At 34.7% G+C, this 23,703-nt stretch overlaps 1 protein-coding gene across 1 annotated transcript in view; it reads right to left on the reverse strand.

Moving 5' to 3' along the window:
• Window positions 1-988: 988 nt before the first annotated feature.
• Window positions 989-23,703, reverse strand: part of LOC128982330 (uncharacterized) — a 44,017-nt gene continuing 21,302 nt past the window's right edge. Inside the window, exons 7-9 of the mRNA XM_054401307.1 lie at window positions 12,354-12,490; window positions 6,605-6,674; window positions 989-2,779 (exon numbers count right to left, since the gene is read on the reverse strand). Coding sequence (XP_054257282.1) covers window positions 2,746-2,779; window positions 6,605-6,674; window positions 12,354-12,490 — 241 coding nt within the window. The 3' untranslated portion in view covers window positions 989-2,745. The remainder of the gene's footprint in view (window positions 2,780-6,604; window positions 6,675-12,353; window positions 12,491-23,703) is intronic.

Consider the following 23,703-nt stretch of genomic DNA (forward strand, 5'->3'; position numbering starts at 1 on the left):
GCATATTTGCGTCGGGATTCTAATGTTATTAAAATGCTTATAGCTTTGTAACGGTCTATTTGAAGGCACTGAATTCCCTGCAGTAGTCTACAGAGATGTCTGACACACAACCGCGTCGCTTGGTCTGTGGATATGATGATTGGTGACGTCATAAGATAGTTGGAAAAACTGGTCTTTACTTTTCTGCATCACTGTATGTATGTATGCTGCATTATCCTAGGTAACTTTTATATTTGTTCAGTTATAAACTGTTCTTGAATAATCTGTTTTATTTACTTACTTTCACTTCAAAACACAAACAAAAATGAACTGTTGCATATATGCGGCGTTTGGGCTATTTGAAGAAAACAATGATAATTTTCACTATTGTCTTCGCTGTAGACCGGGCGTCGCAAATATGCAACATTACAAAAGGTTATAAAAAATACAAAAATAAAAACAACAATAAATTATTTACAAACACGGTTGCAGCGTATTACAATGTAAATTATCACTGTTTTACAGGATTTTGCCCGTGGTCTGTGTTTACTGTTAACTAAGTGACAGCCGGTCTATGTGTAAGATAAGATTCAAATGTATACCTCGGTCTGAGTCAAATGACCGCGGCGTCGCATATGCGACGCCCAGTAGCGGACGTGTTAATGTAAACAAAGCAGACGTTTTTCAATCCCAATGTATTTTAAATTAAAGATATTTTTGTTATTTCTCATTTTCTGGTAAATTTGGATATAACCTGCTATTTTTCAAGACCCCCTGGGACCAAGACCTTTAATTAGAGCCCTATTTCAACATAATGCAAGCTGTCAAACTCTCACAATATTGATTTTAAACAATCGCTTAGAGAAATAATAATATATATATAAATGCAATGTTTAAACACATTGGTTATTAACACAAACTTAAACAAAAACCTTCTCTCACAATATTACTATCACAGACATAACTAAAGAAGTATCCATCAGTAAAAAAAAAAAAAAAAACAGCCAACTTGGTGTATACTGAATATGTAAAAGAGGGTACTTATGATGTCATTTTTTATATAAATTACTATAATTTATGCCCTTGTTTACCAAAAATAATTTTCTACTACATACATTTTGCTGGCAACATAATAAAAAAATAGCCACAGTAGACTCTCGTGCACTAATTTCGCAGAGGATGAAGAAGGCTATTAGGGATATCAGAGTACTCAAATATTTAATCACTAAGGCGTAAACTGACTCTTTTTGACCCAAGCTCAAGTTTCACGACCAAGGTCGGGAATTGAGCAAGGGTTGAAAAGACACATTTTGCCCCGTGTACGATATATTTTTTATCATATTCGACATCATTTCACAAAATAAGTTAGAAAACAAATATTTATGTAAAGATGACTTTCAACTTGTTTTTAATTTTTGATAATGCAAACAAGCAGATGTTAAGTCATTGATTCAATCAATTTGTTAATTTGTCTATTATGATTGTGTTAGTGTACATTACTCGATAAATCAAACTATTCATAAGAATGCAACAATAATCTACTACCGATTAAATCAATTGATACATAGGCTAATATCGAAATGCTATTGCTTACAATCGCTTAAGTTTAGAACTGAGTTTACAGCAGCTGACTTACTTTCTAGGGATTAAAATGGCTTTTTACTCCCTAGGTAGTAAAAGGGCTACTTTATACCTGCAACGTGTGTATTAAAAACGGCTGTTTTTGCAGCAGTATGACGAAAAACAATTTTATACACTCCCTTTAATGGATACGAGGGGACCCGTGCACAAATTGCACAGTTTTATAGGGTCAAAAACTTATTTCCGAGGCAAAATAAATCCAATGCAATACCCATTAACCGATTCAAGATTACTTTTATTTAGAACAGTTATTAGGTGAATAGAAATACTAGTTTTCAACCAATTTCTTGATTTCAGATCTAAAGAGTGATTTATTTACCTTCCTCTCACAGTTGTCAAAAAAGGAAAAATTATCTATTTTAAATATATATTTAAAACACTCTATGATGGAACAGTTGTAAATTATTACAACTAAAACTCATTTAAACTAGTTTATGAAAGTTTGTCAGCATACCTAGATTTTTAAAAATGGCCTCTAGAAATAAATTTTACTAGAGAGGGGGGAACCCCTAAAGGAAATAGCCTTTTTATTTACCATTCAAGTATTATCTAGCACGTGCCCTAGATCATAAGACTTAAAATTATACTTCAATCATAAAAATTGATTAAAGTAGGATTAAAGGGATGTTACAGGGACACCCGTTATCGTATAAAGTATATGATATTGGGTCTATAAGATGCCTGGATTACAGGATTTACCAGACTATATCATATCTGATTGCCTATCACAAGAGTCTACTAGGCACATATTTGGATTTAAAATTATAAACAATGTCGATGATTTAAAATTAACTTTCAATATGAAGGTAATGCAAATCTCTTGGACAAGCCATAATTATTTAAATTTTTGTATCATACTTAAGTGATTGTCCATTCATACACATAATATTTGAAAGAACGCCAACATTGTACTGAACGTAAAACAAAAACATCCATTCACATACAAAAATGTTTAATGTAAATCAAACACTTTAAATTAAGAAGAAAGCAATTAAATTACTGACAGTAGTGAGAGATTCAAATCATCATCTAATACTTGAGTACGGTATATTAAACAATAAAATTTAAAAATTGACTAAAAAGCAAATTGGAATGTTAAGTACAGTAATAAAAATCCATAGTCATTCAGGGGGAAGAAGATCTCCGCTCGTCAGGTTTACTGAAACATTAAAAATGTAAATGAATGATCTAAAAACTACTAAAAACATTGTAGCAAGACAGTGATTTGTAATTGATTTTATTGTCTTACTAAATTATGTTGTTTGTAGTTATGGGCCGGTACTTCATGTTAAATGTCGGTTCCACTGGTTCTTGGGAAAAGAACCAGAACCGAGAAACGATGGTGAAATGTCGGTAGCCTACCAAGTTAAAGTTACTAGGTTATATTTTTATTTACTCATTTATAAATTCTTATTGTCAACCATGATAATTATTTTTCCACTTATTGCAAAAACTACCTGATTGGAACAAATGCTCTTAGCCCTGTCAAACAAAGAGTAAGCAACCCCCTCCTTGGCGGAAATTTGGTGGTTAGATTGAAAGTTTAAATACTGTCCTGTGTGTGTCTCTTCTTTCTATAAACAGATGTTCTAAGACTGTTAAAATGCTTCTCTACGCACACGTCCAAAAAGGGGAGTTTGTTTTGTGATTCCACTTCCATGGCCATTATATGGAAGATGAAACGCTATTAAGGTGCTCTAAAAACTCCTTCAATTCATCATCTCCATGAGGGAAAACCACAAAAGTGTCATCGACATACCTCCACCATATCTTCGGTTTGAGCCGAGCTGAAGCCGGAGATTTTTGCTCAATCTCCTCCATAAAGATATTGGCAAAGATAGGCGACAATAGTGACCCCATGGCCATACCCTCATCTTGACGGTACAATTTACCCTCTAATTGGAAATAGTTACACTGAGTACACAACTCCAAAAGTTCCATTATGACCTTGACAGGGAGTATAGTTCTGTTAAAGTATCGTCGTTTGTGAGACAAGTATCAATAATTATTTTGAGGGTTTCCAAAACGGGGACATTCGTAAACAGACTACCTATTCTGAACAAGGAACTAAACAATAGGGAACTTAGTTGTTCAATAAAAAGGGAAATCACGAGTTCTCCTAAAAAAAATTGCACGTATTGTTAACCCGTAGTAAAGCTCATGATAGGAATAAACAGAATTAACACCCTTTTTGCTGCATCGTACATCACTCCGCCATTTTGTTGGTTTTACTTTTCCAGGGACTGGACGCCATTGCTGGTTGTTTCCATGTTTTGGATTGGTCTCGGCCATGATGCTTCAGTCTCATTGGTGGAGTCAGTGCGAACTGTGCGATTAGTGTTCCATTGTGTGAGCTGTTCAAACTACACCTTTATAGACTGTAGTGTTTTGTGATTGGTTATCATTTGCATGTTGTATCATGACTTGACTGCTATACCACTGCCTCCTTTAACTTCAGGCCGCGGCCAGCGAGAATTGGCAACGTCGCACCGAGCATTAACTCCCGGCCGTTTCACCATTACGTTAGTACGGAACTAGTGGTCGCGGTTTAAATATACTGCATTTTCACACCCTTAGTATTATGAGAAATAAAAATATTACTTCATTCATTGTGTTATTGCGCCAGCATTAACACTAATACCGAAACCCCGGTCTGACAGGCCCACGGGAATTTTCAAAAACGCATGTTGGCAACACTGTTTTTTTGGTAGATTCCATTCCCCCAATACCTTCCCCCCTTTTCCTCCCCTACCTATTGATATATTGTTTGTTCATTTTGCATGGGTGCCATGACCTTGACAGGTTGTCTGTTCATAACATGTCCGTCTCAGAAGCCCAGCGTTAGTGTATTTTAAAGCGGGCCGAGGGTTTCGGTTTGTGTGTTTCTAATCAGGATCCATTATTTTGAAAATGGGGTCTCACAGACCAGGGGTTTCAGTTAACGTCAGCCTGAGCCTAGGTAGGGTTTCGGTATTAGTGTTAATAACTAATACATTGATCATAATCTTGCAACAGACAATGGAAAGGAGGGGCTAGCGGAATCTTTAAACTTAGCGCTCATCAACCAATAGCGGCGTGGCGACCACCATCTAGATTGAATTACGTGGAATTAGCGAATAACTAAAGTATTCTCTAGGTTACGTACCTTATACAGTCAAACAGTTCTGAATCCAGTCACTAAAGGACGATGCGCATTTCAGAGCATTAAAGCCCTATCTTCAGGTCCATGGATACTTATTAATTCAACTTCCAGATTCCTCAAAATTTTTAAACATTAAAAACACATTACACTAACACATAATTCAAAATTTATACAGGTACATGTGCCGGCCGGCTATAGATCCCGACTAGAGTCTAGAGTCGACTAGAGACTAAAGTCGGGATCTATAGCCGGCCGGCACATGTACCTGTATAAATGTTGAATTATGTGTTAGTGTAATGTGTTTTTAATGTTTAAAAATTTTGACGAATCTAGAAGATGAATTAATAAGTATCCATGTACCTGAAGATAGGGCTTTAATGCTCTGAAATGTGCATCGTCCTTTAGTGACTGGATTCAGAACTGTTTGACTGTATAAGGTACGTAACCTAGAGAATACTTTGAACAACAGTTCAGGAGGCAAAATAATGAATAAAATAGAATAACTAAAATTAGCAAAGACATGTATAATTAGCGTGCAGTTGTTCTTCTGTGTTGGCTGGTTTTTTGTGACAGTAATTTTTATGTCAGATATCGATATTTCAGAAATAGCTGAAACTGTTTGTATAAGCGGAGTAAATTTGAGGGAAAAAGTGTCAAAAATTATTTTGAGAATGAGCAATATTTTGTTAAATAACTACACGAAAGTAAAAAAAGACAAAAATAATAGCCACTGTAACTATAGAAAAATATCAATCCTCTCTTGAATAAAATAATGTTATTTATTGCTTTTGTCAATTTTTACTTTGTATAGTAAACGTCTTCATTCTAATAATTGATAAAACAATAGCTTACATAGAAGCTGTAACTTAATAACATTGTAGATAGGATTTAAATTATAAGTGTTTGACAGATAATAAATCATAGAGTAAATACATAGAAGAGACGGAAGAAAACTACAATTATAGGCCTAATACTTATACTTTCAATGTACTGTTAAAGGTTTTAATAAATATTTTATTATAATCTTGTATTGACACGAAAGCCTTGTATAATTCTTTACTTCTTTTCCTACACATCAGTGTTGTCAGATATAAAACATCTAAATTAATAGATAATTTGCGTGCTTGCTCCAATCCTCCGCGGCGCGAGTGCGAGCGTTCAGTGCGTATCAGTAGCCATCCAGCCATCCCATGCGGTGTTGCCACTTCGAACCTGTAGTCGGCCTGTAGTTAAAGGTGGTTGTGGCTATACAGTGCATTGTTTTACTACTACCCTTTGTAATGTATTCCAACTTAGGTTGGGCGTTTGTGTATTGTTAGTTGTAATGAGTTAGTTAAGTTTTTTCACCTAAGAACGGGATCAGATTTCAGATCCCGAAACGTTATGTATTGTTTTTTTACCATCGTGATGGAAAATGTATGCAATAAACCTTTGAACAACATAAACTCACCATCACCAACAATTAATTAACTTCAAAAAAATAAATCATATAGTTGCTATAGTGTTTATTTATTAGCACGCATGAGCCCCACTTATACACCGTATTAATACCTATCCTAGGGAATTTAAACCCCCCACCTGAATCAAAAGAAAAGGAGTTTATCAAACTAAGGGATAAAATATTAAGTTCTGATTCTATTCAATTATGGATATGAAACTATTTCATCCAGCAGATCTAAAGTACTACAGTATTTTTTTCCTTGTTCTCTTACCATTGCAATGCACAGATATAACGACTAGTGTTTTTTTTTTAAATGATTTTTCAAACATTAAATAATTTTAACCAAACTGGTACCTACAAAACTATTTTTGAACAAGCAAAAATGTTAAATAACAACTTACCTTTCATCTTTACGCTGGTGTGATTGTTCATCTTTCTCAGGTCGATCACAGGGTGAACCAACAGGATGAACTGAAAAAACAATAATGTCAGGAAAGTAAACCTAAATCTGCTTTGTTTGGTAAGGCTGCGGCTCCACTTGCCGTAAATTGTCGCGCTGCAAATTGTAGCGTGCTACACGCTACAGTTGGTGGCTCCACTAGCAGCAGAGTACGAACAACAATCTGCAGCGTCCTCAGATGCACCGTGGCTCCACTAGCAGTTTAGTGTAGCGCGGAGGTAAACGTAGCCCTGGATCATGCTGCAAATTACAAATAACATTCATAGTGTTGTTATCAGTGTACTTTATCAAGACGACGCCGATCACTGCAGGAAAATGGTGGATCCATCCAATATTAAGCAACGGAAAGTCCGAAGGGATGTTCCACACATTGCATACTAAACTACAAAAGTATTCAGACAATTTTTTTTTTTTTATATTATCAAATGTCCCAAAACTCATTTGATTACTTAATTAAATTAGTATCAACAAGTTTTAAGAAGGATACCAAACTAAGAGAAGCAATTGGAGTAGAGGAAAGGCTTTCAGTGACATTAAAGTAATTTTAGTATACTGAATTTTAACTAGTTAATTGTATACAGTGAACCGTCGCTTTAATAATCCTTGGTGTGTCCAATTACTCTAGTAGTCTATAATGGTCATTTTATCTCTATTTCTATTCTATTTTAATTTTATTACACTCATTCACCCTCAGAAGTAATGTTTCTAAGTAACCAATGTATAAGGTGAATATCAATGAGTTTCGTGAGTTTTTGTTGTACCTATTAATAATAATCTAAAACAGCCATTAGGAGCTTTTTATTAAAGGGGTTATAATTATAACATGTTTTCACACATTTTGTTTCTCCAATTGCCACTGTATTACTTTATAATATAAAGTAGCAAACCCCTACACAACCTCTATAAAACAAGATTCCCACACTCCCGTTGTAATAATTTAATAATTTCTAATATAATAATTTCACAGTCCAGTTCAGGCTCCATTGATTACAAATCAATCCACGAAAATAAAAAAAACTAAGGACACTAAAAAGTCAAAACTGATTGTAGCGTGTGTCTTGTCCATGTATGCCTGTCGGCTGTATGTACACTGACTTGGCACGGCACTACAATCTACAGCTAGTGGAGCCACCTGTTGGCTGCAAAATGTAGCGCGAAAATGGTCCGAGTTCCATTCCCGCGCGACGCTACATTCTACGGCGCGCCGTAAAATGTAGCGCGCTGCCGACTGTCGCTAGTGGAGCCACCTTCGTTGATCGCTGCATTCCCATTTCTTCAACTGACCAGCTACAATTTGCAGCGCGGCAATCTACTGCAAGTGGAGCCGCGGCCTAAAACTTATAAAATAACAGTTATGTCTGTTGCATGACTTACAAAAGAGTGTCAGACTAATTACAAAGGTCAATCTGAGCCTAATAATTCCTTCAAGTTTGTCTTATCGTTTGTGGTTCTCTAACCGGACTTTGATTGTAGCTTTTGACATAGAACTTCCATTGTGTTATTGAAATAAAATCAAGAACTAACTTAAACTCATTTAATCACAGAACAAAATATAACATTATTTGTTTATATTTTCATAATAAACATAAAAGAAAATTATCAGCTGATTCCAATATATTACACTTTTCCCTCCTCATCGTCTACCGCACCTTCTCTTCTTCACAGGTGATCCGAATGTTTTCTTTTTATCACTCCACTACACATGACTTCATAAGAGTATAAGCCATTGCGTTTGACTATTGTTCCTGCTATCCAACCAGGGTTATTCTCTTTTTTCATCCATACTTCTTCCCCTTCACTGAATGCTCTTAAGGCTTTCTTTTGAGTTGGGTTTTGTTGTTCCTTCCAAATTTTCAGATCTAATTGTTGTCTAAGGTTTGGTTTCATGTTATCCAACATAGTTGGCATTCTTCGACCAAGAAACAACTCTGCAGGGGCTCGTCCTGTTGTTTTTTGTGGGGCATTTCTGTAACTGAACAACACATTTTGCAATGCCAATGTAGAATCATTAATTTCTTGTTTTGTTGTTCTGTAACGCCTTTTCAAAGTTCCTATTAGACGTTCAACTAAGCCATTACTTCTAGGATGATAAGGAGTAGTTCTTATATGTCGAATTGAATGTCTCTTGAAAAATGCTTCCATTTCAGTAGAGACAAACTGTGGGCCGTTGTCAGTTACTACTTGTGATGGTATCCCATACCTGCTCATCCACGATCGTAATCTTTGAATTATGGCAGTTGAAGTCGTTGTTCTTAAACATTCAACTTCAGCCCACTTAGATAGCGTGTCAATCCCTACTAACCACATTACTCCATCAACTGGTCCAGCTAAATCCAAATGAACTCTTTCCCACACTTTTTCAGGAATGTTCCATGGATAGACCGGGACTTCTTCAATGTTTCCTCTGTTTTCTTGACATGCTTCACAAGTCTTTACATGCATTTCAACGTCTTTGTCAATGTCACCATACATAGTATCTGGTAATTGATCTCATAGCTGAAATTCCAGGATGGCCACAGTGCAAAATTCTCAAGATTTTTTTTCTCATATTTGTTGGCACAACAACTCTACCAAACCACATCAAAACACCATCTTCAACTGATAATTCTTCTTTCCTTTGTTTAAATGTTTTAATGTTATCTGGAACCTTCTCTGGCCATGCATTTAGCACATAACTTTGTACTAATTTGATCTCCTTGTCCAAACTGCTGTTATGTTTGAGTTCCTTATAGGACACCAATGTCTCAACTTTATCCATGTTTAAAAACTTTATGTCTCTTACATCGGTAGCTTCTTCTCTGATTCTGATGGGAAGACGGGATAGTGCATCAGCACAAACGTTTTCATCTCCTTTCCTGTACTTGATTTGAAAATTGTACTGATTCAGTTCTAGGGCCCATCTCACCAACTTATTGTTCATTACCTTTGGAAGATTCCGGGTTTCTCCAAATATTCTTTGAAGGGGTTTATGATCGGTGACAAGTGTGAAGCTTCGTCCATATACATATTGGTGAAACTTTCTTACAGCAAATAAAATTGCAAGTGCTACTCGATCAATATTCGAGTATCTTTTCTCAGCATCTCAAAGAGTTCTGCTAGCATACGCGATTGGTTTTTCTAGACCATCTTCACACTTGTGCATTAGGACACTCCCAAGACCGTCTTCTGACGCATCACACACCAACACTAGAGGTTTGGATTCATCATATGGAACAACTGTGTCTTCTTCCGAAAGAATCATTTTGACCTTTGTAAATACTTCATCTTCTTTCTCTGTCCACATCCATTTCGATCTGTTGCTAGTAAGTCGATGTAACCTTGAGCACAGTGCATGCAACCTAGGGATAAACCTTTCATAATAGTTTATGGATCCTAAAAAAGACCTAAGCTGTTTGACATTTGTAGGTTTAGGTGCCTTTTGTATTGCTTCAATCTTCTCTTTTGTTGGATGGATACCCTGTTCATCGATAATATGTCCAAGATAGGTGACTGAATTCTGCATGAATCTACATTTTTCTTTCTTCGCTTTTAGCCCCGCGTCACTCATTCGTTTTAATACTTCCTTTAAGTTCTTGAGGTGTTCTTCTTTGTTTCGGCCCGTAATGATTATATCATCTAGAAGTACCCCCACTTGTGGTATGCCTTCAAGGAGCTTCTCCATGTATTCCTGAAAGATACCTGGGCTGGAGGTTATACCAAATGGTAGTCTCTTGTATCTATAGTATCCAACGTGCGTGGATATTACCAGATATTTTCTGTCTTCCTCCGATACTTCCATTTGGAGATATGCATCTCTCAAGTCGACAACTGAATACTGCTTCCCTCGAGATACTTTATTCGTCAGTTCCTCAAAAGTTGGCAAAAGTGTTGTATGAGTAACGATGTTTGGGTTTAAGGTTACCCGAAAATCTCCACATATTCTAATTGTGCCATTTTCCTTCTCAACATTTACTGTTGGTGTTGCCCATTCGATAGGAGTTTTGTAAGGGTCTACCTTTTCTATAACACCGTCACTTACCAGTCTGTTTAGTTCTTGCTCAACTCTACTTCTTAGTGGAAAAGGCACTCTGCGAGCAGGAAAACACCTAGGCTCTGAGTCACTCTTAACATGTATCTTCGCCTGATAGCCTTTAATTATTCCCAATTCTTTCTTAAATACATCACTAAACTCTGAAATAACTTGGTTAATTTCCTCTTCGGTTACTGTAGAAGCATTTTCATCCTTATTGGTGTTATCCAACTTACGAATCGTAACACTAGGTGGTAATTTCATGTTGAAGGCGAGCATCCATGGTAATCCAAACAAAGGTGATTCGTTTCCATTTACCACAGCAGCCTTAAGTTTCCTAATCTGTCCATCAACTTTAACATTAACTTCACACTCTCCTAAAACATCCAGGGTATTGTCTCCATAAGCGACAAATTTTGTTTTACATGCCCTCAAATTTGGTGATCCAATTTGTTTCCACAGGGGTGCATCATTTATCGATGCTCTAGCTCCTGAATCAAACTCCATGGTTGTTGGTACTTCATTTAGGGTAACATTTATTTGTGCTCTTGGGCTCTTCCTATTAGGTTTAAGTTCAGAAATTCCTAACTGTACCTCTTCTTCCTCAGATTGTATGTCTGTGTCGTTGATTTGGTTCAAATAGGCCTTTTTTGAACGACAATGTCGCGGAAAATGACCCATCTTTCCACAGAAGTGACATTGTTTTGTCTTTTTGGTTCCACATAGCCGTGAGAAATTACTTGCTTTCTACATGAAAAACACTTAGACTTTTGAGCTGGACAAATTCTCCACTGTGTACTAGTCCACATTGATTACAATCTTCTGTAGAATGGCTGTATGTTTCTTTTGCCAAAGATCTATTTTTCTTATCGTAGTTATGTACCTTGTTAATTACAGGCCTAGCTTCTTCTAAAATATTCATTTCCCGCTTAGCTCTATCCATCGCTTCAGCTAAATCTACCAACTCATTTAAAGTTAAACGTGAACCATCTTTATTTATGCCTTCTGGCCACCTTTGCCTGATTTCAACTTCAAACTGTGGAAAGTTAACGCCACCAGCAAATCTATCCCTTACTCTTTCCTCAAAATACTTGTCATATTTACAGTAGGAGGCTAACTCTTTTAAACGTAAGACGAAATTTGAAAAACTCTCATCATTTCCTCTCACACATTTTTCAAAGTCTAGTCTCGCTGCAAAGATTGTTTTACTAGGTTTATATACACACCGAAATGTATCAAGCAGTTCAGTCATTGGTATGTCATAAATTTTCCTAGGTAAAACAAAGCTAGATACCTTTTTGAGGGGTACAGGTCCAACATATGCTAGAAGAAGATCCCTTCTGGCCTCCTCAGTTTCATCACTGTCATCCCCCAATCCCTTTACCTTGCACATCAATTGGAAGTGAGCTTCATAATCCTCCCAGTTCAATTTTTCATCATAGGGTTCTATTGAAAATTTTTCCATTCTCTTTCGCACCTCTTCTTTATTGTTCCAACCAATATCTTCACATCTTTGGGTTCGTTTTTTACTCATCGTCGCCAGTGAAATAAAATCAAGAACTAACTTAAACTCATTTAATCACAGAACAAAATATAACATTATTTGTTTACATTTTCATAATAAACATAAAACCAAATTATCAGCTGATTCCAATATATTACAGTTATTGTCTAGTCTTACCTAGAGGCGGGCGAAAGGTGCGTGTGGCCCACATTGGGTTGTAGGGCGGAGGTGGCTGATGCACGGGTGAAGATGATGATGCTCTGTCACCCTCACCCATGGCATCCAGCTGAGATGGCCTCATGAACACACTGTTCCTATTGACAGGAAATGTACTGTACATTTGTTGATATAAACTAACTACAAAATTAGTTTTTGTAGGAAACTATTTTGTATTACTGTAGTATAAAGCTATTGATGGATTTTTAAATAAAATATCAATACTTCTAGGTAATAGAATGTTTTAGATTCATACCGACTAACATGATTTTAATTTCAATATTAATTGAGGGTTCTTGACTGTATATCTAAATATATAAAAGGCAGAGCCCTCACTGACTCACTGACTCACTCACTCACTGACTCACTCATCACTTAATCACTGGTTTGATGACATAATTAAATTAACGAAAAACGTAACTAATCAAAATTATTTTCAATATTATTCTAAAATTTACAAACAATGTGATGGTTTAGCGAAGGGATCACCACCTTCTGGCTTATTAGCTGACATATATTTGAATGACTTAGAAGCAAATAAGATAATGAACAAAAATAACCCTCATAAGGAAAACATAATATATTGGCACAGATATGTAGATAATATATTATGTCTATTCAAAGGAAATGAAAAATCGTGCACTGACTTTTTATCCTATTTAAACACAATATCTAAGAAAAAAAAATTCACAATGGAAATACAAAAAGATGAAATCAATTTTATCGACTAAACAATTGGAAAAAACAATGACAAACATTATTTTAAAATTTATAGAAAAGCCACTCAAACAGATCTTGTTATTCCTGCTGACTCAAATTCACCGTGGCAACATAAAATGGCAAGCTTCAACTCTATGGTACACAGAATGTTAAGAGTACCTTTAAATGAAGATGATTACGATTTGGAAAAATCTATTATAAAAGAAATAGCCACAAGACATGGATACAAGGATAGTTTAATAGACAAATTAATCAAGAAGATAAAAAATAAGAAAACCCAAAATTTAGACATAGAAGAGAAGAAGGAGTTTATTTGTCTTCCGTACAGTTCGGTATTAAACAAACCAATCAGAAAAACATTTCAAGCATCTAAATTCAAAATTAGCTATAGATCTAGAACAACGCATTCAATTTAATTAATAAACTATCAAACAAGAACCCACAAACAATTGACAAATATAACAAATCTGGAATATACAAAATTAAATGTCTAAATAGTCCCAAATTCTACATTGGTCAGACTCGAAGAGCATTTTCATGCAGATTCAAAGAACATATCCAAGCCGTAAAATCAAACAATAAAACATCCCAACGCTCAATGTATGCAGAACACATATTATAAAATAATCATAATTATGGTAAATTAGAAGAATGTGTCAAAATTCTAAATTATGAGAAAAAGGGCGAAAAAATGGATATAAAAGAAGAGCTGCAAATATACCTACATTCAAAAGAACACGGTGACCAAATTCTCAACGTAATGCAAAAACAAAAGCAAAATCCAATACATGAAAAAATCAAACAAATCAGGGAAGAATCTTGCACATTCACATGTTAACAAATACACCTAACCATTTAATCAAAATTTAATATGAATTCAAAACATATGTTATTAACTATTTATTTATTTTATTTGTTTACATACTTTGATATAGCTCATACTGTGATCATGGCCTTAGTGCCGAAATACGTATCAGTTTAAATAAAAAATGAATTTCAGGGTACTCTGGTTTTTATTATTTTCCTTATTAATTGAAAAAGTAGCCCTAAAAAGTGAACAGAACTATATAAAAAAAATATATATATATATTTAACCCTCCCAGTGTTATGTGTTGTAAAAGCGACTCATAACACATCCGCTGTAGTGTTATGTGTCGCTTTTGCGACCCACAAACACTGTTTACGGCGACGGTTCTGGGACTGACTGAATCGGATTGAACTGGATCGAGTTAGGTATAGTTTTTTTCAGCAGATTCAGAGCTTTCTCCTGATGTCTGTTTCTATACGCTTTTCATTTTAGTTCCGAAAATATTGTAGCAGACAGCTGACGTGCGTATTTGTAAACACCTTGGTAACCTCGCACCGATGAGTGATGTGTTTTATTACGTTTATCATTGTTTTAGTGTAAAAAATCAAAATTAGTGATATACGTGGTGCATTATAAGAAGATTTAAGTGATTTAGAAGGGCTGGTTGATGATCCTGAAGAAGTAGGTAGTGATATTGATGTAAATTATCAGCCAGATTCCTAGCTATGGTTAGGCTATGCATTCTTAGCTAAACGCTATGTACCGAAATCTGTTTTTTTGCCCATAACTTATTTATTTGCAAACCGACTTCCTTACATTATTATATTTTTGGAATCCTCATAAAATTCTGAACAAAGTGGCTATTTCAAATATTTGTAGACCTATAAATTATAACAATTTATTGAGCGCAAACATAAATTTTTATCATTTATTTTATAATTTTTGAGAAATGTTAACCCCACAAAAATTGTTGAACATTTTTTTGTAATGTTTTATATGTTACATTGAAGCCCATAATTTTCCAAACAAAATAATATATAAAACAGTATACTTTACATTGTTTTTAAGTTTCTAAGATACATTTTAATAAAACCCTGCGATTGCGCAATAAATGGGCGAACATTAAGACCAAAACTAGAGACACTTGGAGGGATATATTAATATATATATATATATATACACGGCCGCGCCCGGGAAGCCAGTCACATAAAATATACACTGGAAGTCAGTCAGTTGCACCCCCCAATATATTTCAAGACTATGATATATATATAATATATGTTGGTAAATATCTTAAGCCTAGACATATCTGAACGTATATATCTCTTTTTTTCTTAAAAATACTAAAATATAATTACGTAAAAAATGCTATGCTAATGCAGTCACCACCGCATTTGCATGGGAAAGCCAGTCACGTAAAATTTGTGCTGCTAAGCCAGTCACTATATATTTTACCGCATACCACTGGAATCCAGTCACTGAAAATCCACCCGGGTATCCCGTCACTTCAGTCACTTTCACCCCTGCCCTTCTACTTTGTGATATTTATTTGTTCTACAAGCTTGAAAATCCGCACCTCAAACAAATGGATTATGCTTCAGGCATTGAGCACTCTCATAACCCATCTTTCGCACTTCATTTTAATTAGTTGTCTTCCAGATTACTTAACAATTACTATTCTACAGATTAAATACCTAAAAGTCAATGTAATCTTTGGTCGTCTTAATAGTCGTCCTGGCAACTGTGGATACAAATATGTACCGTACTAATTCGCAAGCGTAAGGTGGGAAGTTATTGCTTTATAGTCGCACAATTAGGCCTATTGTTGAGTCCTTGGAGGCAAGCGGCCATCTTGGATGATTTCAAAAAGCTGCAAAATTTATCGTCCAAAAATATTTTTCAAACACCAAAGTGTTTATAATTTAAATAGCTAGTATACTGTGGGATTAGAAATGTTCTTTGTAGTTTTGAATTATTCTCCAAGGGAGTCCATAAAATAAGTTAACGGTCACGGTCATCTTGGAAAAAGGCCAACTAATACGAAAACAATATCCTGTGTTGCGCGGGCCGTAGCACACAAATAGTTTTCCCGCCTCAAACAATCAAAGGCGTGTGGAACAAGGCAAAATTCTTGTCTCTTTTGTGGCGAGAGGTAGGGGCGAGTCTAACGGGTTCCATTGATGGGCTACCCGGCTACCGACCGACCTGGGGTAGCGACTAGCGAGCCAGTGGATGGTTAAAGGTTCTGCCGGTTATTTCCATCTTATTGCTGGTTCTCGAGCTTTTTGAGCTCGTTGTACAGTGAAATATTACTTCCCTATTTTATATAGCCACAATCAAAGCAATTTTTACAAGAAAGAATGAAGATATAGACTCAGTGATGTGTGGTTACTTAATTAAATCATGTTCCTTGATTGTTTACCCTTTTGTAAGAGCCAATAATCAATCAACTTATATTTCTTTATTTTTCGATTTATTATCTATATCAATTCAAGAGGTAGCCCTGTACCTGGTTAACAAATATACCGATTACATTTAACGTGTTTTCTTTGAGTTACGCCCCATGGGATTCCAAAGTTTCACAATGTTTACATTTTTGAAGAATGTAGATAACAGAATGTTTAACGAAGTCAGCTTTAAATGCTGTCAATAAAGTTCTTTGATTTTGCGGTCCAAAAGGTAGAAACGATTCGATTTGTGAAACTTTTAACTTTTGCTACGGGCCTGTTAATTGGAGATTGTGACATTCTTAATTTAAGGAAGTAAACGTATTAACATGACGTGTTTGGAGTGGGATTTGAAATATGTGACGTGTATCAAACTTTTTCTCTTCAAAATCCTCTCCGATGTAAAACACAGGTACGGCAGCTAGGTTTATTAGAATTCAAAAGTTTTTTAATTGTCCTCCAATGTTTAGAAATTATTTTTCGATCAAGTTGTTTAATGAATAAATAATTGTTTTGCCAAATTATGTTTCGAAAACAGGAACTAAAAATAGACCAGGAAATATATATTTTAGTTCAGAAAACAAAGCCAATCAAATAGGCCTACGTACTTTTTAAATAAAAACACTGGTCAGATGGTTTTTAACTTTGCTGTTTATTTACTTCAATAAATTTCTAATAAAAATCACCACAGGTACTAATCTATATAAATAAAATTAGAGTTTTGTCTGTACATTGCTCAGAATCATCAACTTTTAGATTATTTTTACGTTTTAAACATTCAAGAATCCGAAAAAAGTTTCATCTCAATTCCGTTATTATCTGAATCATCAATTATTATCTCAATTCCGTTGTTGTCTATCTTCCCTCTGTCACGGTCCAAAGGCCATTTTACGCGGCCTTCTCCTGAAAACGAGAGTACCTATCAAGATCCTCGAATCATTTTAATGTATTCACTGGATTGGCGAAAGTGTCTTTAGCTATTAAAATATGGCCTCGCTACTTTGTAAAAAAAACTTACGGACGTTTAAAACCCAATTTTGTGCGATTTTTGTCAAGTTTTCTCACAATGTTTATCACATAATCATCATATGAAATAGCGAACAGCTGTTCGGATCAAGATTATTTTTCTCTAGCTGTCACTGATATGTTTAAATTGAATATTGTTTACAAATACCGCAATCATTTCAGATCAAGTTTCAAAAGCAAATCCAAACCAAGTTGGATTAAAACCGTTTTTCCTTACATAACGGATTTAATTAATCGCAAGTGCAATAATGTGTAGGGTAACCGTAAATGAAAATAGAGCTTCTTTGTGTATAGAATTTCTATCGAGTTTTGGGTTTATAACCGGGGAAAAGACTTTGACTCAGTGTTCTATATGCCTGGGAAACTTACATTTTTTACATAAGCGTTACCAATAGCTTACATATAAGGTTTCAACTCGTTGACGGCACTTCAATGGTGGTTGTGTAAAGTGTTTAGAGACAACTGCAGTGGGTGATTGTAACAGAGGTTTACGGATTATGCTCAAATCGTATTTCTAATGTGTCTTCTCAACGCTATGTGCTGCTCGCTGGACCATACGTCCAACAGACCAATTATCCATCTCTTGGGTTCGTAGGCTTAAACAATTATTCATAAGTTGGTAGCGCATATAACTCAGTGTTCCGTACGGACAGGCCAAGAGCACCTTTGATAGTGAAATTTCCAACCTGAATGTTTAATGGCGAGGTTGAGGTATAGTATTTTAACTATATATCGTTTGGTTAGTTAGGTAAGGTTAACCTAACCTAACTAACCAAACGATATATGGAATTAAACAATCGAATAATCAATATTACTAATTTAGTTGTTTGTGCCAACAGATATGGAAGTGTACCCCTCATAGATCTATTACGCATTTTTTTTTTACTTGAAACTGTCAGATACTGTATTTGTTTGTATATAATACACTCGTCGTGTCGTTCCTTTAATTTACGGTATAATATAGTATAAAACATAGTATATATAGTAATATAGTTTGGCTAGCATATCTGAAAATATGCAAACCAATAGTTTTTCTTTATTTAGGAAGGTTTCAACTGACCACTAGAGGATCCCCGTGCGTAGAACGGGCACACAGCTAGTAATTAATCTTTAATTAATACATCTTATCTTACTAATATTATAAATGTGAAAGTTTGTGTGTTTGTTTGTTTGTTTGAAGTTCAATCACGCATTAACTACTGGCACAGAAGATATACTGTTTTTAATTTATAAATAATTTGTCATATTGTGCGAATCTTGGTGATTTGAATTTGGTGATTTGCTTTTTTCTGCTGTTTAGGTGCAGTGGTAAAACATTGTTATGGATATGGTAGATGTTTTATACTATATTATACCGTAAATTAAAGGAACGACACGACGAGTGTCGTTGTCAATAATGTCGTCTGATTCTGACTGATGTCAGATGTTACACTGAATCGGTCACAGGGATAATAATTAGTTGTAACCTACCACTAGCTTACCTAACTAAGTTTGAGTGTTGCTATTTGCAGTGTGGGATGATTGCACTGGACAGTTCTATTTCAGAAAAATAAAGTTTAAAATAAATCAAATTCTAGGATCTGTTCTTAAGTAGTGGCCGTTTTGAGATGGATGCTTTCAGAGTTCAGTTTAGCCTAGCCTGAACAACTGGATTAGTAGCTTGACTTAGTGGTTCATCCATGTTTAGTTTATAAACACTACTCAATGCCTAATCTAGATTATAGGTGCCTTATTCTACTCTGTTTTAAAACTAATATACATAGGCATAAGCTTTAATTTTTGTATTAAATACTGGGTGCATCATTAAGGTAACTCCGTTAGGTTGCTTTTTATAAATAAATAATTTCATAAATCACTGATACCCTATATCATCTAAGTGTGCTCAGTACATAATGACACTCTCTCAAAAAAGTACTAATCCTAACCCAAAAAAATATAGATAGGTAGCTTTAGGCCTACAGAGGATGAGTGTTTATATTTATATCACTTATATTTATATGTCTGTGGTTAGGTTTTGGTTATGTTTGCCTTAAGATGGCTATAAGCTTAGGACTAGATATCAAATAAACTCCCAATTAACTTATAGTGCAGCCTAGCCCTAATTTGTCAGTGTCAATGAAATAGTGCAATATCAAGGACAACCAAACTTGGATATACAACCATGTTTATACCTAAGGTTCCTTTTTGGTACTCACCAACAAGGATCAACCGTAATTATTTTCAGTCAGAAAGTGTCCTGAGTTTCCGTAAAATTGTAACTTATTACATTTTAAAAATTGAGGGTAAATTAAACGTTTCGGTTCTGGTTTTGGAGCGAGTCCAAGTTCTTGCAGTGACTAATACTTCAAAGGAAGGAAGGTGGGAAGATTTTCATACTACTAATAGCCTTCTTTGAATTCAGCGTTAAAAATACTGGGTAATTTCTATAGTTTCGGCCATTTAGGGGAACCAAACAAATTTTTAAAAACTCTTCTATCTCATCATTTCAGTAAACTATGATATTATTATTTGAATAGAAGTTAAATGTCAAGAAAAAAAATACCGCAAATTATTATTTTTGGGATAGCATTACATTGACCAAGGAATACTCTCAAAGTGTAAAGTTTCCCGAACAAAGCTCGGTCCCCAGCTACTTGTCAAACAACGCAATAATGTACGTTATTTCATAAAATTTGTACCTGAGAAATGTAAAAATGGAAAATGCATTTCTCGTAAGTGTAAGCAAATCTTAAAATGATAGGATTTGTAATGATACGATCTTAAAACGAGCAATTCAGTATTCTTATTCAAAACACCAAACACCCGCCACTGGATCAAAATATGCCCGCACGGCGCAATCCGGCACGGTGGGAAGCCCCTCTCGTACAATTTAAATTACGTACATAAGCCAAAAATAAAAAAAATATGATTTAGAACATTTCACTTTTTGTATACAGAATCCACTGTTTTTAAACTAACCTGACCAAAAAATAAAATAAAGTAGTAGCCGACAAAAAAAGTTCCGTGGAAATTTGCTATGTCACGTTTCATAAAACATTAAAAATAATCGACTTTATTTGAATATTTAAAATGAAAAGTACCGGGGGACCGAGCCGTGGCTCAGTATGTATATTTCGATTGTAAAAACAATATAAAGGAAACTCGTGTTTTCTTTATAACTAATTTCGGCTTTTATTGTTTAAGTTTCAGTGGAATTTCAATTTACTATGATGTAACTTTAAATGGACAATGCAACACATTACTTTATTTTAATCTTACACATTTCTGTTATTGTAAATAAATCATAGAAATTAAAAAAAAATAAAAGTAGTATTTTTTTAAATACGTTCTTAATGAATGAATTAATATGCGATCACAGGTTAATACAGTAGCAATCAACTACACAGCATTAAAACAGCACAGTGTATGTAAGGGGTGTGATTTATTTCTTGGTACTAAATTAAGTCATTCTTCAAGTATAAGTAAAACTTCAGCATGGGCATACTCTCTAACGTACTATCATATGATGGATTAGCTGAAGGCAGATAAGTCCGATTCAAGCTTATATTGCTTACTATAAAGATTGTTGTAATAAAATTAACTTTAACTAGTGGTCGTCCAGTGGTCGAAAACTCGACCAAAAATATGTAATGTACAGGTTTCAAATGATTTAGGCCTAAAACTTTTTTCCCCGTGTGAGTAACTAAGGACTTCTGGATAATTTAAATATGATATTTATATGTTTCTTACTCAGGAACAATGCCGTTCCGGGACACTATATAAATGGACGTTAACGTGATTATAAATTTGCATTTTACATAGTCAAAATACAATAGGTATTGCGCAACCGTGATATGTGAAGTCATTAACCTTGGTTTACTAATAAAAACTACACCGTATGCTTACTCAAACAAAACAAAACTTGCTTACTGTACAGCAATAAATCACGTAAAGAACAACACAAAATGAAAATTTAGACTAGAAGACTACTGATACCGTAGTCATCCTAGGCTACTACTACATGATGTTTCAGAACAGAAGTATGGGGATAAAAATATTAAATAACTCATAAAACACCCAAGTCTTTCTGGTAATAATAACAATGATAAAAATAAGATAAAGATAAAAATGACACCTCTTATTATTTCTCTTTGTTCTATTCTTTCTTTGGTTTCTCTACATTCACAAGTTGTCATGGTTACTAATCACCCAACGACCCAACCACAAAATATTGTAGTGTTGTGACAGCAGACAGAAGCAGACGATTGTCAGTATGTCAGTGTCAGTGCAAGATTGTCAGTGTGTAGGTGCGAGCGTATAGGTTGACCTTGACGATACTGATCGATATTTCTCCGTTTTGCTTCCATCTTATTTTTGTTAAATGATCTGTAATATTTCAATAATTGGGAACCTACTGCACATAACAATTACCGTAAATAGTTAAATATATCGTTCATATCGAAATATTAGACTGAAAAACACAGTTAATAAAACATTTTCTTGGGATTTGTGAGGTTATATAATATATAGGCATCATGATGATGCGACTCCAGTTAAGCGAGGTTCTACTGTATTTGCAAGTTAAAGTTACAAATAGAAAACCCATTATGGTTTGTATTCAATGACCGATGTATTATACAAAATAAATTATAACTTATTTTGATATTAATCAGCAGCATTTATTACAGCTTGCAGCACTTATTGGCATATATAAATATCCCAGTTACTATTAGTAAAAAAAAATAAAACACAAAATTGTGTGGCCATTCAATTTTTATAAACACAGTGTTAAACATTTGACTCTGCAGAATACGGGATGGTAAAGAGTGTTTGGTTTCAAGAAAATAAAATAAAAAATAGTTTAACCTGCTTTAATATCTACTAGAGAACCCGTGCGGCTCAATGAGCCGCATAGTATGAAACATAACGCCGAGGAGAGCGTTATGCTTAAATTCGAGTATTTTTAGTTACATCTTAGAGTTATTGTTTGAAAACTTGTTAGAAAATTATTTTGAATAACTCTATTTGCGTCGTCAAGGTTCACCTACATTATTTCTGCTCTCAGTTTTAACTGATAACTTTTAATGGAAGCTAAACGTTCTGCTTCAATTCGAGTTAACATGTTACAACAAAGTTTTCCAGCATTAAAAATTGAAGGAAACTGTTGCCTTACTGATAACCCGTGTTAAGTAATTTAGTTGGGTTTTTTTTTAGTTTGGTAATTTCATTTCTTTTATTTGAGACATCCTCCTAAACCAACGATTTTTTTTCGTATAGAATCCCGAAAAGTCTCCGGATTACCAACTGGACAGCCATAATCTGCTTTGAAAGCAGCAACACCATTGAAAGTTGGTTAACTTAACGTGTCTCTCAGTCTCAGTATAAATGCCTCGCATCAGAACGTTCTTACGTTGTTCAGTGGAGTTTCTGGGGTTCTCTTAATACCTGTCCCAAAGTTTTGAAAGTATGGATTCGTTTGTCGAAATAGGTTAATTAGTTAACTCTTGTAGCTATAAGATTTGGATAGCAATTGCAGCTTTCTCTTTTTGAACAACGTATATTATTTGCCTTAGAATCGTAAAAATAAACTTGATTGTCCCTACTCGATCGTTGAATACATAAACACTAATTCCTTCACTTATGTTTGGTCTAATATTGCCACTAAAGCTTTCAATAGCAACTTCTTATTTTTGACTTGAAATGTCTGGATTGGGTTGGTGAATTTACTACCTCTCTTTTTCTACTCTCCTTATACGCATAAGATATCTTATTATTAATTGTCTCATCCTCCCGTTTTCAATATTTCTTATTTGAACTTGAGGCATTTTCCGTTCTTCCAACAAAACTGATTAACTGTTTAACTTGGTCTTAACCTACTGAATTGAAAACATTAATATTTACTCCCAAAAAGCTAATGAGTTTCTTTTTATAAACAGCTGTTTTTTTTTTTTATTTGTTCTATGTATTTCTTATGGGGAAAACCCGACCTTTGAGAGGGTCTCACGCCCTTGAGAGTTGGCATTTTAAAATTCTAAAACCTTATTGCAAAACTACATATTGAGACGAATCTTTTGACACCTTAAACGTTGAAATTGGTCCGCAAATAAGGGAGGAGTTGCGTTAACAAAAAACGGCTTCACGTATTATATATATAGATTTTGAAAAATAATAGATAGGAAACCATAAGGATAGGTATGGGATTGAACTGAAATAATTGCAGGAAAACTTAAATCGTAAAGTCCACAATCTGTACATTGTTAGAGAGCGAGAGAGAGAGAGAGAGAGAGGGAGGGAGAGAGAGAGAGAGAGAGAGAGAGATTTGATAAGGAAT

This window comes from Macrosteles quadrilineatus, unplaced genomic scaffold (assembly GCF_028750875.1).
Source record: "Macrosteles quadrilineatus isolate MER2022 unplaced genomic scaffold, UCM_ALF_1.0 Scaffold_1__1_contigs__length_201487025, whole genome shotgun sequence".
In the NCBI taxonomy this organism is placed as follows: Eukaryota; Metazoa; Arthropoda; class Insecta; order Hemiptera; family Cicadellidae; genus Macrosteles; species Macrosteles quadrilineatus.